This window comes from Ptychodera flava, chromosome 10, assembly GCF_041260155.1.
Source record: "Ptychodera flava strain L36383 chromosome 10, AS_Pfla_20210202, whole genome shotgun sequence".
Lineage (NCBI taxonomy): Eukaryota > Metazoa > Hemichordata > Enteropneusta > Ptychoderidae > Ptychodera > Ptychodera flava.
In genome coordinates, this window is record NC_091937.1 from 24,042,954 (window position 1) to 24,060,931 (window position 17,978).

At 37.0% G+C, this 17,978-nt stretch overlaps 1 protein-coding gene across 1 annotated transcript; it reads right to left on the reverse strand.

The window, feature by feature from the left end:
* Nucleotides 1–11,842: 11,842 nt before the first annotated feature.
* LOC139141457 (kelch-like protein 3) lies at nt 11,843–17,289 on the reverse strand. The gene is made up of 3 exons (XM_070711069.1): nt 16,396–17,289; nt 12,110–13,809; nt 11,843–12,001 (listed from the first exon to the last, which is right to left on the reverse strand). The coding sequence occupies exons 1-2, from the start codon at nt 17,281–17,283 to the stop codon at nt 13,009–13,011; spliced, it is 1,689 nt and encodes a 562-aa protein (XP_070567170.1). The 5' UTR covers nt 17,284–17,289; the 3' UTR covers nt 11,843–12,001; nt 12,110–13,008.
* Between the last annotated feature and the right edge of the window lie 689 nt (nt 17,290–17,978).

Here is a 17,978-nt window from a genome sequence, read left to right on the forward strand (position 1 = left end):
TTGACTAGGGGTTAACCATTAACATGATTAACCATTCTCGGAACTAGTCTGGTCCCTTGCCCGATAGCGCTGCTCACGAAAATAGGGTCAGATACCAGGTACAAGTATGGCCTTTTGTAAGCATGGCTGTCATTGGTCAATAGTACGAGCGCAGTGGCTGCATTTAATTTATCGCCAACTTGGAGTTACCTTCGAATTTAGATTTCGTTTGCCCATGGAGTAATTTTACCTCCATGGTTTCCCGAACCAAACATCCTATGTCGACATTGATCGAAAAAAGATAAAACAGTTATTTTCTTAGTGACTTCCATACATGCACAAGGAGGGGTAGTCTGTCATGTCTGAAAAAAAAAACCGTAACAGTTCCAGTTAGCAGTCTGAGTATGGCACTATTTTAGCAGTTCATCGTGTTCTGGGAAAATCCAAGTCGTAGTATCAATGTCCGGTTTTCGCATTTTCAAACTTCATGTCAAGTGCAAAGAATTCATATGTAATATACGCAATTTTCTATTATCCAATAGAGGCAGCCATAGGGGTATTATATGCAAGATTCGTGTCCCTGAAGTGTAAGGATTTCAAACCTTACTTTTGTCTGAGGGAATGGAATGAAATGATTATACACAACTACTACCCGTTGTGCGCTAAACCTGTCAAGATTTTTGAGATCTCTCAAGACTGAGTCAGTTTAGGATTTATCGAAATTTCCTTGGATCAGCCTTATACCTACAAAACGTAATATGTGTAAAATTTCCCTGAGAAGAGAAGTCTAGATCTCTTTTCCCTGAAGGGAGATACTCCAATAGAGAGGTGTAAGGGTATGTGCCGTGTGTCCGAGCGGGTAACTTTTTTCACGGAAAAAGGCAATGACTACACATGGGTCGACTTTACATCTGGAAAAAACTTATAGATAGTGTGAGAAATGTCCTCATGCTTTAGCAAATCCTTCACATACGATAGAATAACAGGGAGTGAGTCAATTGTTAGGGTATACATTGACAGATCAATGTCTTCAGCTTGGGCCGCACACCCCTTCTATGAAAATATTAGGATTTCATGTGTCGGTGGCGCGTCAAATCATACACCCGTTTATTTTTTCTTGGGGACTCTACGTCAAACTTGTATTTTTTAAGCTCAGGTGTGAAAGACAACCATATAGTAGTTGTTTGAGCTAAGGGGTAAATACCTTAGAAATAAAAGAGACAACATGTACGCAATACAGACATACCAGAGTTATAAGTATTAAGTGCGAAGTGTGAACATGACATGAAAACGAGCAGCCAAGGAGGGTATGTATCTGCGAATTCACAAGTAGCCAAGGCCGCACAGGGAGCGATGGAAATAGAGCGTTTACATGCGAGCGGGCCTCCAAGGTAAGTACGTGTGAATCTTACCATGTGGACGCAATCGAGAAACAAAATACATGTAGTATAAACGAAAGATTGCAGTAAAGACTATTGAGTATACGTACCTGACAAACAAACTAGTTTACCAAATACTAAATTCGCACAAACATGTAATGTGACTGCGCGTAATCACCCTTGACTTCTGCACTAATGTGTATGTGCGATGTATGATAGTGAGCATGCGTGCGTGAGTGCTTCACGAACTCTACAGCGTGTTGAGCGGTCTCAGTCAGTAAAATGTAACAACTTAGCCGGCTATTGAACCACTCTTTTTTGGGAGTGGAGATTTGGCCGAGCGGTTCTGTCTAAGGCCTCTCAGCTAGGCGACTGATGCCGTATGTTGTGGGTTCGAATCCGATTGAAAACTAGCCGTATATTCTGCACTAACTGTCTGCCTGCACTGTAAAGTTAAGTGTTCAAGGATAGAACACCAATTACACGCCTTTTTGTAACACTTTTTGAACGCGTCTAGACGTTCAGAAATTTAACACTACGTGTTCAACCAACGTTCAATTTTTAACACACGTGTGCAGATTTTGAACGCTACGTGTTCATCAGACATTACATTGAACACCATGGTGTTCCATATCTGAACACACGTTGCACATGAAATGTGTTCAAAAAATTGAACGCATTTACGCGTTCAAAGGGCTGTAACACTTTTTGAACGCATGGACGCCGTTCAACGATAAGTGTGTTAAAGGCTAGAACACATAATGCGCGCTTGTTGAACACCTTTAATTTTGGGCGTTCAGGGGTGTTCAAGCCTTGAAATAACATTACAGACCACTAATATTCAGTAAAATTATTTTATTCTAAAAATACACAAAGCATTTCTAGAGTAATATACAATAATTTACTGTAATTGGGCAAATAAACATTGCCAATTTGTATGTAAAGTTTGTCAGAGGAACATACCAACGGTGTTAACACCCTCCTAAGCAATAAAAATCCCCATGAACACTGTAGATCGTTTTAAGAAATATGAACAAAGTAATGACAAAACAGGTTTTACTTAAATATTGTGGATTACGTTTTAAGGTTCATACTTGTTTAAAATGTACAAAAAATCATCTGGAAAAGCTCAAAATTTGGCTTACTTATTGTGTTGAAAATACATATATGTATGGAATGCATACTTCATGTTGTAAGATGGTTTCTTAAGGGGAGACATTTCCTCTTGTATAGACAATTGTAAATTTTGAAGAGAAAAAAGTTAGTCAAGGCTTCTCTAGTGCACATGGTATATAGTTGTCCACATTAAAGTAAACACAACATGTCAAGTTAACAAAGTGTCACAGTAAGGCACAACATGCAGAAAGTGGGGAAAATTGGTCCTTGGCAGGGTAAAACCTATTTCCTTGTCCAACAAAGTCCTTCATAAACAAAAAGGTTTGTTTGTTTGTAATATCTTTACATAAACAATGAAATAAATCGGTGATATTGGTAAAGACCTTTCAAATTCTTGTGTACCTTGCTATTAATTTTTATACAAATGTTTTTACCAAAATGGTAAAAATCACCCTTAAAATAAAAAAAGTAGATTTCATCATAACGTATATATATCACATTCTGGTAATCCCTCATATCTTAAAAATATCTGAAATGTCTTTAATTTCTTATAATACAAAGTTCCAAATTTCTGCATAATTTGAACAATCTGAAAAAGGCTATCAGTAGCCAGAGATCTATGTCCTAAATATCAAAGCTGTTCAATTAGCAGTTTTGAAGAAGATTTTTAAAGATCTTTTGACCAAATATGACGAAAATTGCCATGAAATATAAAAATTTGAATATTTCATCACAACTAGCACAAATTTGATAGGGTCATTCTTAGGGACATGTTTACCAAAATATTGAAGACGTCAGTAAAAAGAAGAAGATTTTTGCCAAAATTAGCGAAATTAGCCTCAAAAATATAAATTTGCATAGTTCATCATAATTTGAACATATGTGATTAGGGTAATCCCTGGGGACCTGTTATCCAATATTAAAGGATTCGTACAGGCTGTTTTGAAGAAAAACCTTGGGATGTACAAATTTGAGGGCAATGCTACACATCCACCTATTTAGCTGACGGCAAAGCTAAAAACCACTCGCTTAGAACAAGAGACGTGTTGATCTACAATACAAAAGTCTCTTAGGTTTGGTAGCATGCTATGATCAACTAAATGTTAGAAGGGCATAAGCTTCCAAAGACGTGAAGTCTCCTTTATCAGATGCAAGGGGGAATGAAACATTGAAGCAGAAAGTGACAGAAAATTCAGAGTAAAAATTTCAGAAAATTCAGTAATTCAGAGTGGACATTTTTACTCTGAATTTTCCGTCGCTTTCAGCTCTTATTTTTCCTTCCACCCTTGCATCTGATAAGGGAGACTACTCGTCTGTGAAATCTTATTCTCCGGCAACATTTAGTTGATCATAGCATGCTACCAAAGCTTAGATTAATTCAGAAGAAAATACAGAAACTTATCAAAATTCAGTTACTGACCCTCGGAAGTTTAAATCTACATTAGAGATGAACTGAGGTTCTCAAGCTTGTTTCCAGACAGCTACCTGTATACTCATCTTCTTCATTATCTGTACGTACCACCAGCTTCTGTAACAACTCTTCGATTTTCAGTTATATCCAACTTTTTACATCCTGAAAATAATGCAACAATAGGTAATATGGCGAGATGAGACTTTAAATGAAAGACAAGGAGCTGATTAGGTTAAGGAATAGGGGAGACTTTTATATACAGTGCCTCTTTTCAATACTGGTACAAAATATTGGCTTCTTCTTGTCATTAACTGATTAAAATAAAAAAGCCAATCTCTCCTATGCTGAAACAATACATTGTATACTCTACAATGTTTAATTGATTTTTTACATGCGATTGTCTCTACTAAAAGACATGTGTTAGCTGTGATTACGCAGCGATACTATGCAAGGCGTATCGATCGCGCTCAGGTCAAGGGTTATTGCTACAATTGTGTTGCAATGACCCTTGACCCGAGTGAGATCGATCGATAGGCCATGGCCAAATTACCACTGCGTATTCACAGCTTCTTGTTGGTATACCAGCCACTAAAAGAAAAAAAGGTTTCTTCACGTAGTTAAGCTATTTCAAAGTATAATACGATTAATTTCGAAGGATATTAGTATAGATGCTTCAAAATCTAATACCTTTTACTAGTTTGGAGAGAAAACTTACCCTTTCTGGTCTTGCTTCCGCACGATCACGACTTCAGGGTGTGCTTACAAGAAAAATGTCGCAACTTCCGTTTTGATGCATCATGGGATAGGAAAAAGCACCAAACTTGAACACCAAGTGTTTAGAAATAGAACGCCTCTTGCACGCCGATGTTAAAATTAAAACGTTCATGATGATTTTCTTGATTTCTTTTCAAATTTTCAAAATTTCAACATGTAATAAACGTATAAAATTATATTGTATACTTCCTTTTTTAGAAAAATCATGCTTTCAGCAAATTGTAGACCGGAAATATTTTGCACTTAGTGGGAAATTCGTCACACCTAAATCCGTGTACGTTTGCAGACAGCGAGGCTGTAGTAAATTTAATATAGCCATTGTAAAGTAAAAAAACCCAAAAGACTGTTAATTGTTTCACAGTATTGTAAAATTTCTGTGATGCTGAGTTTTTGAACACTTGAAGGAGATGGTTGTTAACACTACGTGTTCAGGTTAAGAACACTATTGTTAATAATATGAACACTAGTGTTAACAATATGAACACTAGCCGTTCAAATTTGAACACCGACACGTACATTTTGAACGCGTAAAGACGCGTCTAGCGTCCGCTATTTTTACAGTGTGCAAACCACCGAGTGCAGCGAGAACACAACATTTCTTAAAATAGTAGGAAAATATATCTTCAAGCCTTTGTACGAAGGATAAGGCTTAACTGCAACTAATTAAACGATGAAAATTGATTTTGGCTAGGAAAACCTCGTTACGTCATGTATTCATTTCAAATATTTCAACAATAATTCTCACCCTTTCTTACAGTATTATGCGTAGTTATCTATCTTTATGCCTCATACAATTTACTGTATATGTTCTAATGTGGTAGAATTTTCTGTGATAAAAATGTACAACGCATACTATCATACAGCACAGTCTATTCTTGACAGAGTTTTGAAATTTTATATAATAATTCCACTGAACCCTAATTGCTCTGAATTTAGTAGGGCCCCTAAGCTACATCTTCTGTAGTTTGTTGACACACAAGACTTTCAATTTTCTGACATACTCTTTTAATTTTATTCATTAAACGACGTGCCTATTTACTGCATTACAACAACATTCAATTGAACATGCACATCCTGGTGCCTTTGGGTCATTCGACTGCCAGTGAACATAGTGAACTAAATCAATGCACTCTTTGAAGGATATCAGCTAAAGAGTACGCCCCCTCCCATCCCAGGACACTTATCCAACAGACGGTTTCTTTAACTCTATCCCAAACAACGGCAAACTTAGCATAAATATTCCAAGAAATAATTATGAAATATAAACATCATTAATGAAATTTTGGAATTTCATCTTGCATCTTGGTTGAGCCTTCTTGCTTCTCTACAATACATGTAAATTCATATACGAGGCAATATGTAATTTAATTTACACATTTGATGCTTACATATATACATATATATATATATATATATATATATATATATATATATATATATATATATATATATAATATTATTATATGTGTGTGTGTGTGTGTGTGTGTGTGTGTGTGTGTGTGTGTGTGTGTGTGTGTGTGTGTGCACCACCATGCAGCCTTGTAGATCAAAGGAATCCAACAAGGCCTATCGGAGGAAATTATTTTTCCCGTTTTTGACCAAAACGGAAAAAAATTGCGCCAAAATACAAATATAAATAATTTACCACAATCTGTACAAACCTGACAGAGATCAACCCTAGGATAAGGCATATCAAGTTTCAAAATAAGCGCTTTCAGAGAACATTTTTTTACCAAAAATCGGAAAAATTGCCCCAAAATTACAAATATGCAGATTCTGCCGTAATTTGAACAACACCCCTAGCAAACTGCATACTAGATTTCAAAGCAATAGAACCAGCGGTTTGAGAGAAGAAGATGAATGTTGACGGACGACAACGGAAAATCCATCTGTTCGATAAGCTGTGCATCATTGACAGTAGAGCTAAAAATAAAATATTTCACAAGTATCCATGACGTACAGAAACTTGGTTGGAAACATTACAGGACTCAGTGGAGAAAAAGTTAAAAGCAATTGATCCGTTAGGAATATTTTTGATATTAAATGGTGGATAGTAACGTTCACTAATTTTTCAAAGCCATTGAGCTGCATCACTTTCTAATTTTTTGACATCAAAGCAGTCTTAATTTTTTCAGAAATTCTTTGAGCTCTATTCATTAAGGGACATTTCTTTGTACTGTATTGTCATAATCTTCCAAATTGGCGCACAGAATAGTAATATTTCACGCTCAAAATACATTAGCGTTCTGGGACGGTCATTTTCTATTTCGAAATTGGCCCATGTCATAATCTTCCAAATTGGCGCACAGAATAGTAATATTTCACGCTCAAAATACATTAGCGTTCTGGGACGCGTGATCAAGCTGACGTTTCTTTGTTTGGACTCGAACAATGCTGGCAACACGAAATACCAGCACAGTATCGACGACATGATCTCACTCATTTACACATTTACAAGAATTACCCAGTAACTTATTTTCTCATGGAGGTATTCTGCGTACTACCCCCATGTTCTAATGTGTTTCAACCAATCGTAATATTGAGCCGTTGTTAATTTATTCATAGCGTGGGTTGAAACAAAAGAATTGTAGCAAGCCACGCACGGGCAAGTGATAATTCTACTTTTGTAATCCTTTCTAATGTCGGTAAATCAAAGCATTTTCTTATTATATTCTTAATGGCGTCGGCATCCGACATAGCCAAGATATTGTATAAATAGACACACTAACTCAGAGGACTTAACTTGGACCACGGTCACTCTCTAGTGGAGTGACCGACACGAGGACCGATAACCACGGTCACTCTCTTGTGGAGTGACCGAGACAGGACATTCACAGTTATGGTTCCGTATTCAATAAATAAGTTCCAGTTGTACATCAGCACTCGTCGTCAGATCCAGCTTCTTTCCCTTATGTTACGACAGTATGGTGAAATTCCAAAATCCACTTTCTTTATGACGGGCTTTGCAAATCAATTTGAAAGTTTCACTTGTTTTCAAATTACTGGCCATCTAGCAACGCATGGCCGGTAGGTACTTCCCGCCGGATACGCAGAATCTGCTTGAAATGATAATCAGTATAGCGCTCAGTAACATGTGTTCCAATAGAAGACGTTGCTTCTTAGACGACTCCAATTCATGTGCATACGTCATGTCAATCGTTTTTTGTATATTTGCATTGAGGCGGCCTTATTGAGCTTGCGTTCATTATCTTGGTCAAACTTCTACTTGCAATTACAATACAAGGCTAATAATGCTGATATACACATCATTCAGCATGTATACTTACACGAATTAATTTCAGTTTGCGAAAAATATCGTAAAAATAATGCAAAAAAGTTATAGTCAATTGGTCTTTAAAAAATGAATTCTTCAATAAAAAAGACATCCAATCTATGAAATTGAAATACACTCCATTTACATGATACATGCAAATTTAGTTCAAACTTTTGACCGGTCATTAATTTGTCAAGCAACATTAAAGAAATGGATCACTTTTCTCGGCAGTGGTAAGAATGCCGAGGTGCATTATGTTTTGTGCTCCGAAATTTCAGATTTTTTTCTGTGCTACATAGTTTGTAAAATTCCTTTCGAAAACTCTGCTCCCTTTAGACTTCTGTCATTAAATATTTCTAGCAAATTCAGTAAAGCAAGAATATTTTTCTGCTAATTTTGTCTCGCATATTTCTGGCAGTTTTTCCAAAATTTCAAGAGTTGTTTCAAAAAAAACCCCGCAAATTTGAGACTCACATTCTTATGTATATGATAAGCTATAATATCCATAAATCTTGGCCTCGTTGAAAACATATTGACCTTTGTGAGAGGCTGGTCTCGAAGGAGATTATCCCAAACATACATACATGTACACTCATTCATCTACAATGGAACAAGTCATCGTTGATGACACAGTCCCCACTTGTTAATGGGTACTTTGATTACAGGTCCTCAGAGAGGATAGAGTCCTCTTCATTAGGTCTGTGCTAAAAATACTTCTGTATAAATTCGCTTAATACATGTCTGAGTTGTAGTTCAAGACATGAAAAAAATCGTAATAAAATGGCGGCCATATTGGATCATATCACAAAACAAAAATCAATGTGCATATGTATGACATAGGTCAATGTCCTTGTTCCAACTTTGAATCAAATCAGTTGAGATGCCTGAGTTATGGCTTTGTACATGAAAAAATCATAACAAATGGCCGCACGGCAGCCATATTGGATTGTATCACAAAACAAAATAAAGTGCATATGTATGACATTGGTCAATCTCCTTGTACCAACTTTGAATAAATTCGCTTGATAGATGTCTGAGTTATGGTTCTTGACATGAAAAAACATAATAAAATGGCCACATGGCGGCCATATTGGATCATATCACAAAAAAATCTATGTGCATATGTATGACGTAGGTCAATGTCCTTGTACCAAGTTTGAATAAAATCGGTTGAGATATGCCTGAGTTATGGCTCTGTACATGAAAAAATCGTAACAAAATGGCCGCACAGCGGCCATATTGGATCGTATCACAAAACAAACTGATGTGCATAGCTATGACATTGGTCAATGTCCTTGTACCAAGTTTGAATAAAATCAGTTGAAACATGCCTGAGTTATGGCTCTGTACATGAAAAAATCGTAATAAAATGGCCGCCTGGCAGCCATATTGGATTGTATCACAAAACAAATTGAAGTGCATATGTCTGACACAGGTCAATGTCCTTGTACCAAGTTTGAATAAAATCGGTTGAGATATGCCTGAGTTATGGCTCTGTACATGAAAAAAAATCGAAACAAAATGGCCGTACGGCAGCCATATTGGATTGTATCACAAAACAAATCAATGTGCATATCTATGTCATTGGTCAATGTCCTTGTACCAACTTTGAATAAAATCGGTTGAAACATGCCTGAGTAATGGCTCTGTACATGAAAAAATCGTAATAAAATGGCCACCTGGCAGCCATATTGGATCTTATCACAAAACAAATCGACGTGCATCTGCATGACATGTGAAGTAATCCTTGTACCAAGTTTAAATGAAATCGCTCCAGGCATCTCTGAGATATCTGCGTGAACGGACGGACGCACGGATGCACTGACGCACGGACGCACGGACATGACCAAACCCCCGGACGGTGTCCGTTGGGACTAAAAAGGCAAACTGACTCGTAGAGTGGTTGACAGATAGATGACCATGGTATAGAATCTTTTCTGATAATTATAGATTACTTTTAAATTTGTTTTGTATGGTACACTCATGGTTTTCCCGGTTTCTCTTGTGATAAGTATTGAGAAGGTATGATGTATTTGACTCACAAAGTGGTTACTTTACTTAGGTCACAGGGACAAGTTTACATAACCCTGTTTTGCAAAAGGCTAAGGAAACATTAGATGCTGCAGATTTGATCGATATTTTCAAGTTTTAGTTTTGTTATTATTGTTTGTTTCGTTCAAGTAATAAATAAACATGGACCGCGATGTACAATTATTTGTTTACATATGATGATGTACAATTATTTGTTTACATATACTAGTAATGGAAATGTTTTGGTTTTTCTCAGGAATTCACAGGCTTGCTTCGTATCTGATAGGTAACTGCAGACAACGGACCTCTGCATGCATTGTCGTAAAACATACCAAAACACACATGAATCTATGATGAATCCATGAACAAATGGATGTTTAATCATACATGTATACTGAAATGTTCCGAAAAATTGCCGTTTGAAAATGGTTTGCGAAGATTTCTGTATTTTTGCATTAAACCACAGACCTTCTCGAGGGTCTATGATTAAACTTATAAAAGTATGTGAGGCTAGAAAAAGGTATGATCCTATGATTACATCAGTCTCCTTTTGGGGGATTTTCGTATTCGGTGACAAAAGTAGGTAAATTCTGAAACGATGTTGAAGTATTAAGTAGAACTATGGGCTCTAGCATTTGTCAACAGTTAATGACAGAATTATAACCTGCTGACAGTATACGCGCCATTGATGATGTTATAATTTTTAGCATTAAATGTGATTCTGACAGTATACGCGCCATTGATGATGTTATAATTTTTAGCATTAAATGTGATTTAGTAGTTTTCTCGAGGGTCTATGGTACGGTTTTAGGCAGGCCATGTTCAAGTTGCCATCACATTACATTCGAAGGGAAGGCAATTGAAAGTGGCTAGTCGCCACTATAATGGCTATTCAGCTGAGAGGGCGCGACGAAAAGTGACATCAAGAGATGTTAATTGAACATCGCACCATAAAAGTACGATAAAAGTGGTACGAGATTTCATACGATACTTGTTTTGAAGAATGGCAAGGTGGATACCAATTTTCGGATTTCAAATTAACAGGTTTTCGGGGGGCCTCTAAGTATTTCCTTATCAATAACCTAGGGCGTAAACCCACCTAAAACGACTCTCCGTAGTTACTATACCAATTAACTTGCATCTGTAGCCACTAGTTTCCACACTTGCCTCTATTTTTTGTGTTTCCTCGGCATCTTTTCCGTTATCTCGAAATTAACATTTTTGTTCCAGGAAGTACAAGTGAATTTTTGCAATTAGACCCTTTTCATAAGTCTATCGCCCTCATGTGACGACCTGAGGGCGCTAGACTTATGAAATGTCTATTGTTGTATACAAACAGAGAATGAGCGTACTTCGTACCTGAGATCTGTTCAATGTAGATCGTAGCAATGATGATATTTGCACTTTTTAAAGTGAAAATGATTATGTAGGTTTAGAAGATACATCTTAAAAAATCTACGAAAACATACACAAGGAATAATACATGGCTATTGGAAGTCTTTATTTTCTCAGGAAATTAGCATTCATTGTAAAACCGTTTCTCGGGTAAAATGGTCCCTTGTCAAGGCTCGGAGCTGCAGAAAACCAGACGATGGTAATCAATAGCTCTACTACAGGCTGAAGTAGGTAATCAGTTGCATTATTTAAATAATTATTTTTTTTTTTCATCAATTAAACAACAAGAAGCTATCCAAGTGCAAATTTCAATTAACGATACATTCACATCCATTTCTTGATATGCTCGCTGTGGACTTTATCACAGATGGTTTCAACAGATCAGTCAGTTATCATTTGTTTATAAGCAACTCTATAAACTGTACACAATGGATTGGTGACTCATCACAGGCAAAGCTGACATAGAGTGTAAAACATACATACTGCAGAGAGTTTTAAAATATTCTTTATTTGGATATAATACAAATAGCAAAGACAGAAGTATGCTGTATCATGACACGTTTCACAATGGTGTGCTATAGGCTATCTCCTGAATTAAAAAGTACTCATTCAAAACTCGATATAATTCATGATGAATTAGACCTTGTGCTCAAAGGCAAAATGACAAATGAAGGGTATCCATGACGACAAAAACTTCTATAAACTCATTATACTCATTCAAAACTCGATATAATTCATGATGAATTAGACCTTGTGCTCAAAGGCAAAATGACAAATGAAGGGTATCCATGACGACAAAAACTTCTATAAAAACGATTTTGACCAATTATGTATAAATCATGTTGGTACAAACGCTGAAAGAAACTACACGTTTAACTATATCTTGTTTTTATCACATCGGGTTGTTATGTTTTTCCTTGAATAATAATTAGATGTCAAAACGTATATCCTTGTTAGCTAAAGTACTCTTCTCAAACACAAATACAACTATTGACTTCTTGAAAACAAAATCAAATATGTAACAGATTGCATGAAACCGAGAGTGGTTAATGGCCGATTTCATCGCCGGGTGAATACAGTACCGGTAGTTACGATTTTGAATCTGAGAGAAATTTTACTGAAAAATTAACACCACTTAAAAAAACTTAAAAATTCTCCACGTCGAAAATATTAATTTACTCAAGAGTTGCTGAACTAGTAAATTCTGATTGATTTTGAAGTACTTAAACTTGAGTGCCTAATGAAAAAACCTAAGATGTAAAACAATCTAACAGTCTTGTAATTAAAACAGAGAGGAGAAGACAAACGACATTTGTTTCATCATGTGTTACTGCACATTGAACAGATCAAGTCTTTGAAGCTTTGTAGAATTATTGACAACGAAGAAGAACAAAAAATTAATCAACATGGAAAATGGAACTGTCAATAAATCAATTACTGTTTAACTTTAATTTTACCTTGAAAAAGATTTCATTTGGAGCTTACTGATAAATTCTACTTCAGGTAGTTAACATATCAGACAGGTACTGCTGAGCGTTTCCAGTCACACACTTGACAGCTAAACTTGCAAGAAAAAAATTAATTCTTCATCACGGATGATCGTTGTTTTATAACCATTTCCTGCATTTCTCAGTATCCATATCTTTGTTTTAGTTCTTCAAATACTCTATGGGAAAACTGGTTTCAAAGATTGGGTCGGAGCTTCTCGCCCACTCCCAATCATCTATGTCGATAGCATAAGGATTACTTCTGTCTTCATGGATACCAGTTGCCAAGAACGTGTTTCCAGTGACGATGTAGACCTGGGTATCTATGCCTATGAAGGCGTGACTCTTCCAGTTGACGGGAATAAACGTTTGGCTGATGTCGTCCCATGCCGTGCCATCTTCACGATAGACTTTTACCATGCCATCTTTGAAGAGATGCAGCCGTCCGTCGATCACTGTCGAAAATACCGATTCCTTGAACTCATCATCATATGTCAATGTCTTTATCCACTGGTTTTTCTCAGGATCAAAAGAATAGCCAGTCCCTTGAGTCAGATATAAGATTCTATCGTTGTATACCGTGGCAGAATCTTTTTCTCCTTTGCTTGCTGGAAGTGAAGCAATTTGTTTCCACTTATTTGTAGAAAGATGGTATCGTTCTGCATAGGATACTGGATATCCACCAGACGTCTCCATTCCACCCAGTGTGTACAGATGATCTTTACCATTATAAATGAGGAAGACACTCTTCCGAGACTTTATCATTGTCTGTAGTCGTTTCCACTCTCTTTTGTACTGGTTAAATTCGCAGAAATCTCCGTTTGCTGATCCTATCAGAAGTTTTCCATTGAGAAGTGTTTGTGATGTGCTAGAGTTACGGTTCAGTGGAGAGTCAGATCGGACTTTAATCCATTTGTTGTCATAGCGGCAGCTAATCGAGTCGCTTGAAAATTTGACGTAAACCTGAAAAATACAAGCACCGGATCAAATTATGTTCATTGCTGTCACCTTTCCGGGTGTACACTAAGAGAGTGCTGCTTTCGAATCAAATCCGACAAAATAAATAATAATGGCAAGATATTTAAGTACGCTTTAATAGAAAATGGGTAAGACTAATGGAACACTTACGAAAGCTAAACGTGTTCAATTGATATAATATAGGATGTAGAGGTGCAGGGACTTATTAATCTGGTTAATATTGTTTTTGTTGTTGTTGCCCAGTGATTAAAGCCATAGAAGTCGAATTATTATGATGTTCCGGTACTGGTACATGTATTTGTGATGTAACAAAATCAACAGAAAATTAGTGTTCTTAAGATAGGATACGCCCAAAGGATAGATCTTTTTCACATTCTTTTCCGATAAGCAAAAAAGATGAAGTGGTATCCTATAAACACCTTGTCGAAAACTTAAAAGTGATGAAAGACAAGAGACAAACGTATTGGATAGGTGGCAAAGTGTATATCAATTATCAAACGTCTGTAAATGCACAGATATTGTTAGTTTTATGTCTTATATTGGAAAAAAATGTTCATAGTTCTCTCATAGACTAGCATGTAGGCCTATAGCGAGTGAATCAAAATTACGGTGAAATTTCAAAATCAAATTTCTTGCACACGCATCCACTTGTAGCTACCTTAGTCTAATCAAGTACACTAATATGAAGAATCAAGAGTACACAAATATACAGATTTACCTCATTTTAGTATTGGGAAAAAAATATTCGTAGTTTCCTCATAGACTACCATTTATAGTGAATCATCATTTCGGTGAAATTCAAAAATCAAATTTCTTGCACAAACATCCACTCGTAACCACCCTAGTCTAATCAAGTACATTAAAGGCCCTGTAGCTGTAACTCGTGAAATTTGTTGACCTCAAAAAGGCTTTCTATATTCTGTGGTTTTATTCAAATGTTTACAAATAATCAAATTTACAGAATACAGCCTTTTACAACTGAAAATTTGACAAATAAATTTATATTTTAACCGTTATTTTGATTTCCCGCCATTTTTAAAAACTGGTAATACTATAAAGAAAACAAAGCACTTGATGTCCCAGTGGAAAACATTCAGCACTATGAATTATATTGGACTACTCTGTTGTTTCCGTGGAGATTCCAATGCATATATGCACACCGTACAGTGGTTTTTGCTTTATTTGCTTGAGGGCGCCATTTTTTGTTTGGGCAAACATTTATTATTTATCTTGCTCAAAATTGCACACGCAGTCCCAGTGGACAGTTTCTTATACTTGTATATACACCCCTCAATGAGTACATTCCCACGGACTTGTTTTAGTTTGGAAATAAAATCACAAAAATAATGCTAAAAGATACAGCTATTGTGCCTTTAATATTAATAATCAAGTTTACATAAATACACAGATTTACCTTGGTTTGTATCGGAAAAAATACTCAGATTTCTCATTGACTGCCATGTATAGTGAATCAACATTTCGGTGATATTCCAAATCCAATTTCTTGTACACACATGCACGTTTTACTTTCCCCTTCAAGCAAAGTACATTTACATATATAAATGTACAGATATAGCTTGTTTTGCGTGGGAAAATTGTCAATACTTTTCCTGATAGACTCCATGTATTTTGATTTGATATTTATGGGTGAAGCACTATATCAGCCATATCTTGCCTTCTTTTAGTTGCGCATAATATGGTGACCTTCCGCAAATGTGTGATCCCAACAAAGCTTGAATGATAAATTGCGACCCTCCCCTTGTAATTTCTGTCCCTAACTTACATAAAAATTAAACCAATTACTATGTAAAGTAGCTGATACCGGTTCAGTTATTCCTGGGGAGAATATTGCAGTGATTAGGGAAGGGTTAAGTTTCATAATGTCGGACAAGGAGGGGGGTCACATTTTAGACAAGGGGCTAGTTTGAGGGTCACATTTTACTACAGTGCAGGTGCGCACGGAATTCTCCGGGTACACCCCCTGTAAGAAGGCTCCCTTAGAGGTAATTTATTTATCTAGTTCTAAACTTTGCCCGATAACCCCTCGTGTTACTTGATTTGTTAAGAGAATTGTTGAAAGTGCCATGGGGGAAAATTTGAGCAAAGGTTTAAGTCTTTCACTTTTCTGGGCGCATACTACTGTAATGTAATTAGAATATACATATTACAGCACGAATAAGAATAAAATAACCAAGTCTGCCTTATACCTGCTATTCTTCTTCTTCAATATCAGTCGTCTCTCACATGCGCATGTCATCTCTACTCCTAACTTTTATAACGTTGAATCTAAACAAACTGCACTATACGAGGCACCTTGTTTTTATTATGTTCTCCAAGCAACGACGCTTCGCGGAAAACTACACCGAGGTAGTGTGATATTCATGCCGTGTCCAGCCCATTATGAAACGAAATTGTATCAACTTTCAAATGTTAAAGTTGTAAATCTATTTGTCTTTCCAGTAACTTTAACCCTTTCACCACCATGGTTTGTCCCAAATCCATTGTTTCTATGTAAAGTTGGACCTGTATACGGGGAACTGGGGTGAAAAGGTTAAATGTTTCGGTTCTTACCGTGGCGACAGGTCTTGGCTTCAAGCTTAAATGAGTTGCTGTAGTTAAGGTGTCGACACAGCCACTGGCATGCCCATCAGCCACTGAGGGAAGTCTCTTCGCGTGAAACCGTAGAGTACTGATATAAAAATCGTACCAGTCAGGAACCTTTCTGAATTTGTCGTTGTCCATCAAGTCAGTGAGTTCATCGATGTCGATTAGGGCCAGACGCACATGGCTTAACAGCTTACTGAGATATTCAGTGCGTTTTTCTTCGTCGGCTTCGACCCATCTGATCACTGACCGGAGTGTTTCTGCCTCTGACTTGACAGCAAGGTCATCCCTTTGTATTAACTCAAGCAATTTTTCAAACGAAAGAATCTTTCTGAATTCTTTCGTCTCAGCTAGTTTTCCAAAATGTAACGCCATGCTCTTGGCGATGCTGGCCTGCACCTCTTTCAAAGAATCATAGTTGCACACGAACTGATTGATGATTAAAAGCTCTCCTAGGCTAGTAGTTTCGTTTTCTACCTGTTTGACCAGGAATTCTCCGCAACGGGTTATTACTTCCAGCATCTGTAGATAATCTGCCGCCCTGCAAACCTCAAGAACGTTGTAGCGCGAAAGATTCAGTTTGGCTGTGTACACAAAGTCGAGCAGGATTCTGAAAGCGTCCGTTGTCAAGCCATCGTATGCAAGTGAAACAACGTCACAACCTTCAGCACTTGATTCTTTCATCTGCCCGCAGAACATTTTGTAAAAGTAGTCGCTACAGCTGGCCAGCATAACTCTGTGCAGTTTGTACTGCACTGAGTTGACCTCTACCGTCACGTCGCTTAGTTCCTGTCGAGCGTAAATGTTGGGCAAGTTGTAGAGAGTTCGACCGCCACCCATTTTCGATGCCGCCATTTTGAACATCCTCAGTTTTGACTCACCTTATACACGTACAAAATGGGGATGTGGAAAATGAAAAGGTTCATGACAAAGAAAGCTAGTAGCTTTAGGGCGAGAGGATTTTCCTTTGTCTCGAATACCGTGTCCGTACTCGCATTAACTTGTTATACGTGACACCAAACAGGGGTAGCCAACCGGACGAGGAATTTCAACAAAAGGTGGTTCAGTTTGTAAATATAACATTTAAAAGAATTTTGGGCCAAAATAATTGAAGAGGAAGTAAAGCTGTAGCCAACTGCCCTTCCCCCCCCCCTGCTAAACATTTCCCCTCCAACACTAAACCTTAACCGCCACAAAAACTCCCCTCTCCCCATAGAAAATGTTCCCTACTCAAGTTGTCCAATTCATCAACATATTATTTTGTCCCTTCCAACGGGTTTGTAAAGACTTTCTTATTCGGACAGAAAATTTCAAACTTGTACTGGCGACTGTCACATACTATAAAAATAGCGTCAATGATGACACTGTGCTCCTCAGTGCATTTAGCGGTAGGGATGCAAGGAGAGAGGTTTGGGGAATGTTGCTGAGAAAGATGCAAAGAAAGGGTTGAAATGTGAAACTGTAATAAAACCTATTGTTTTTTAGCAGTGAGCGTCCAGCTTGGTAAACATGCCATCTTGTACATGAAGGCAAAAAACATAATTTTCACA

Bases quoted from the DNA above. Each gene is read 5' to 3' on its own strand.
- LOC139141457 (XM_070711069.1), bottom strand. From the start codon at position 17,283: ATGGCGGCATCGAAAATGGGTGGCGGTCGAACTCTCTACAACTTGCCC. The intron at 13,810-16,395 runs GTAAGAACCGAA...TGTATTTTTCAG, and splicing joins AGCCAAGACCTGTCGCCACG to GTTTACGTCAAATTTTCAAG.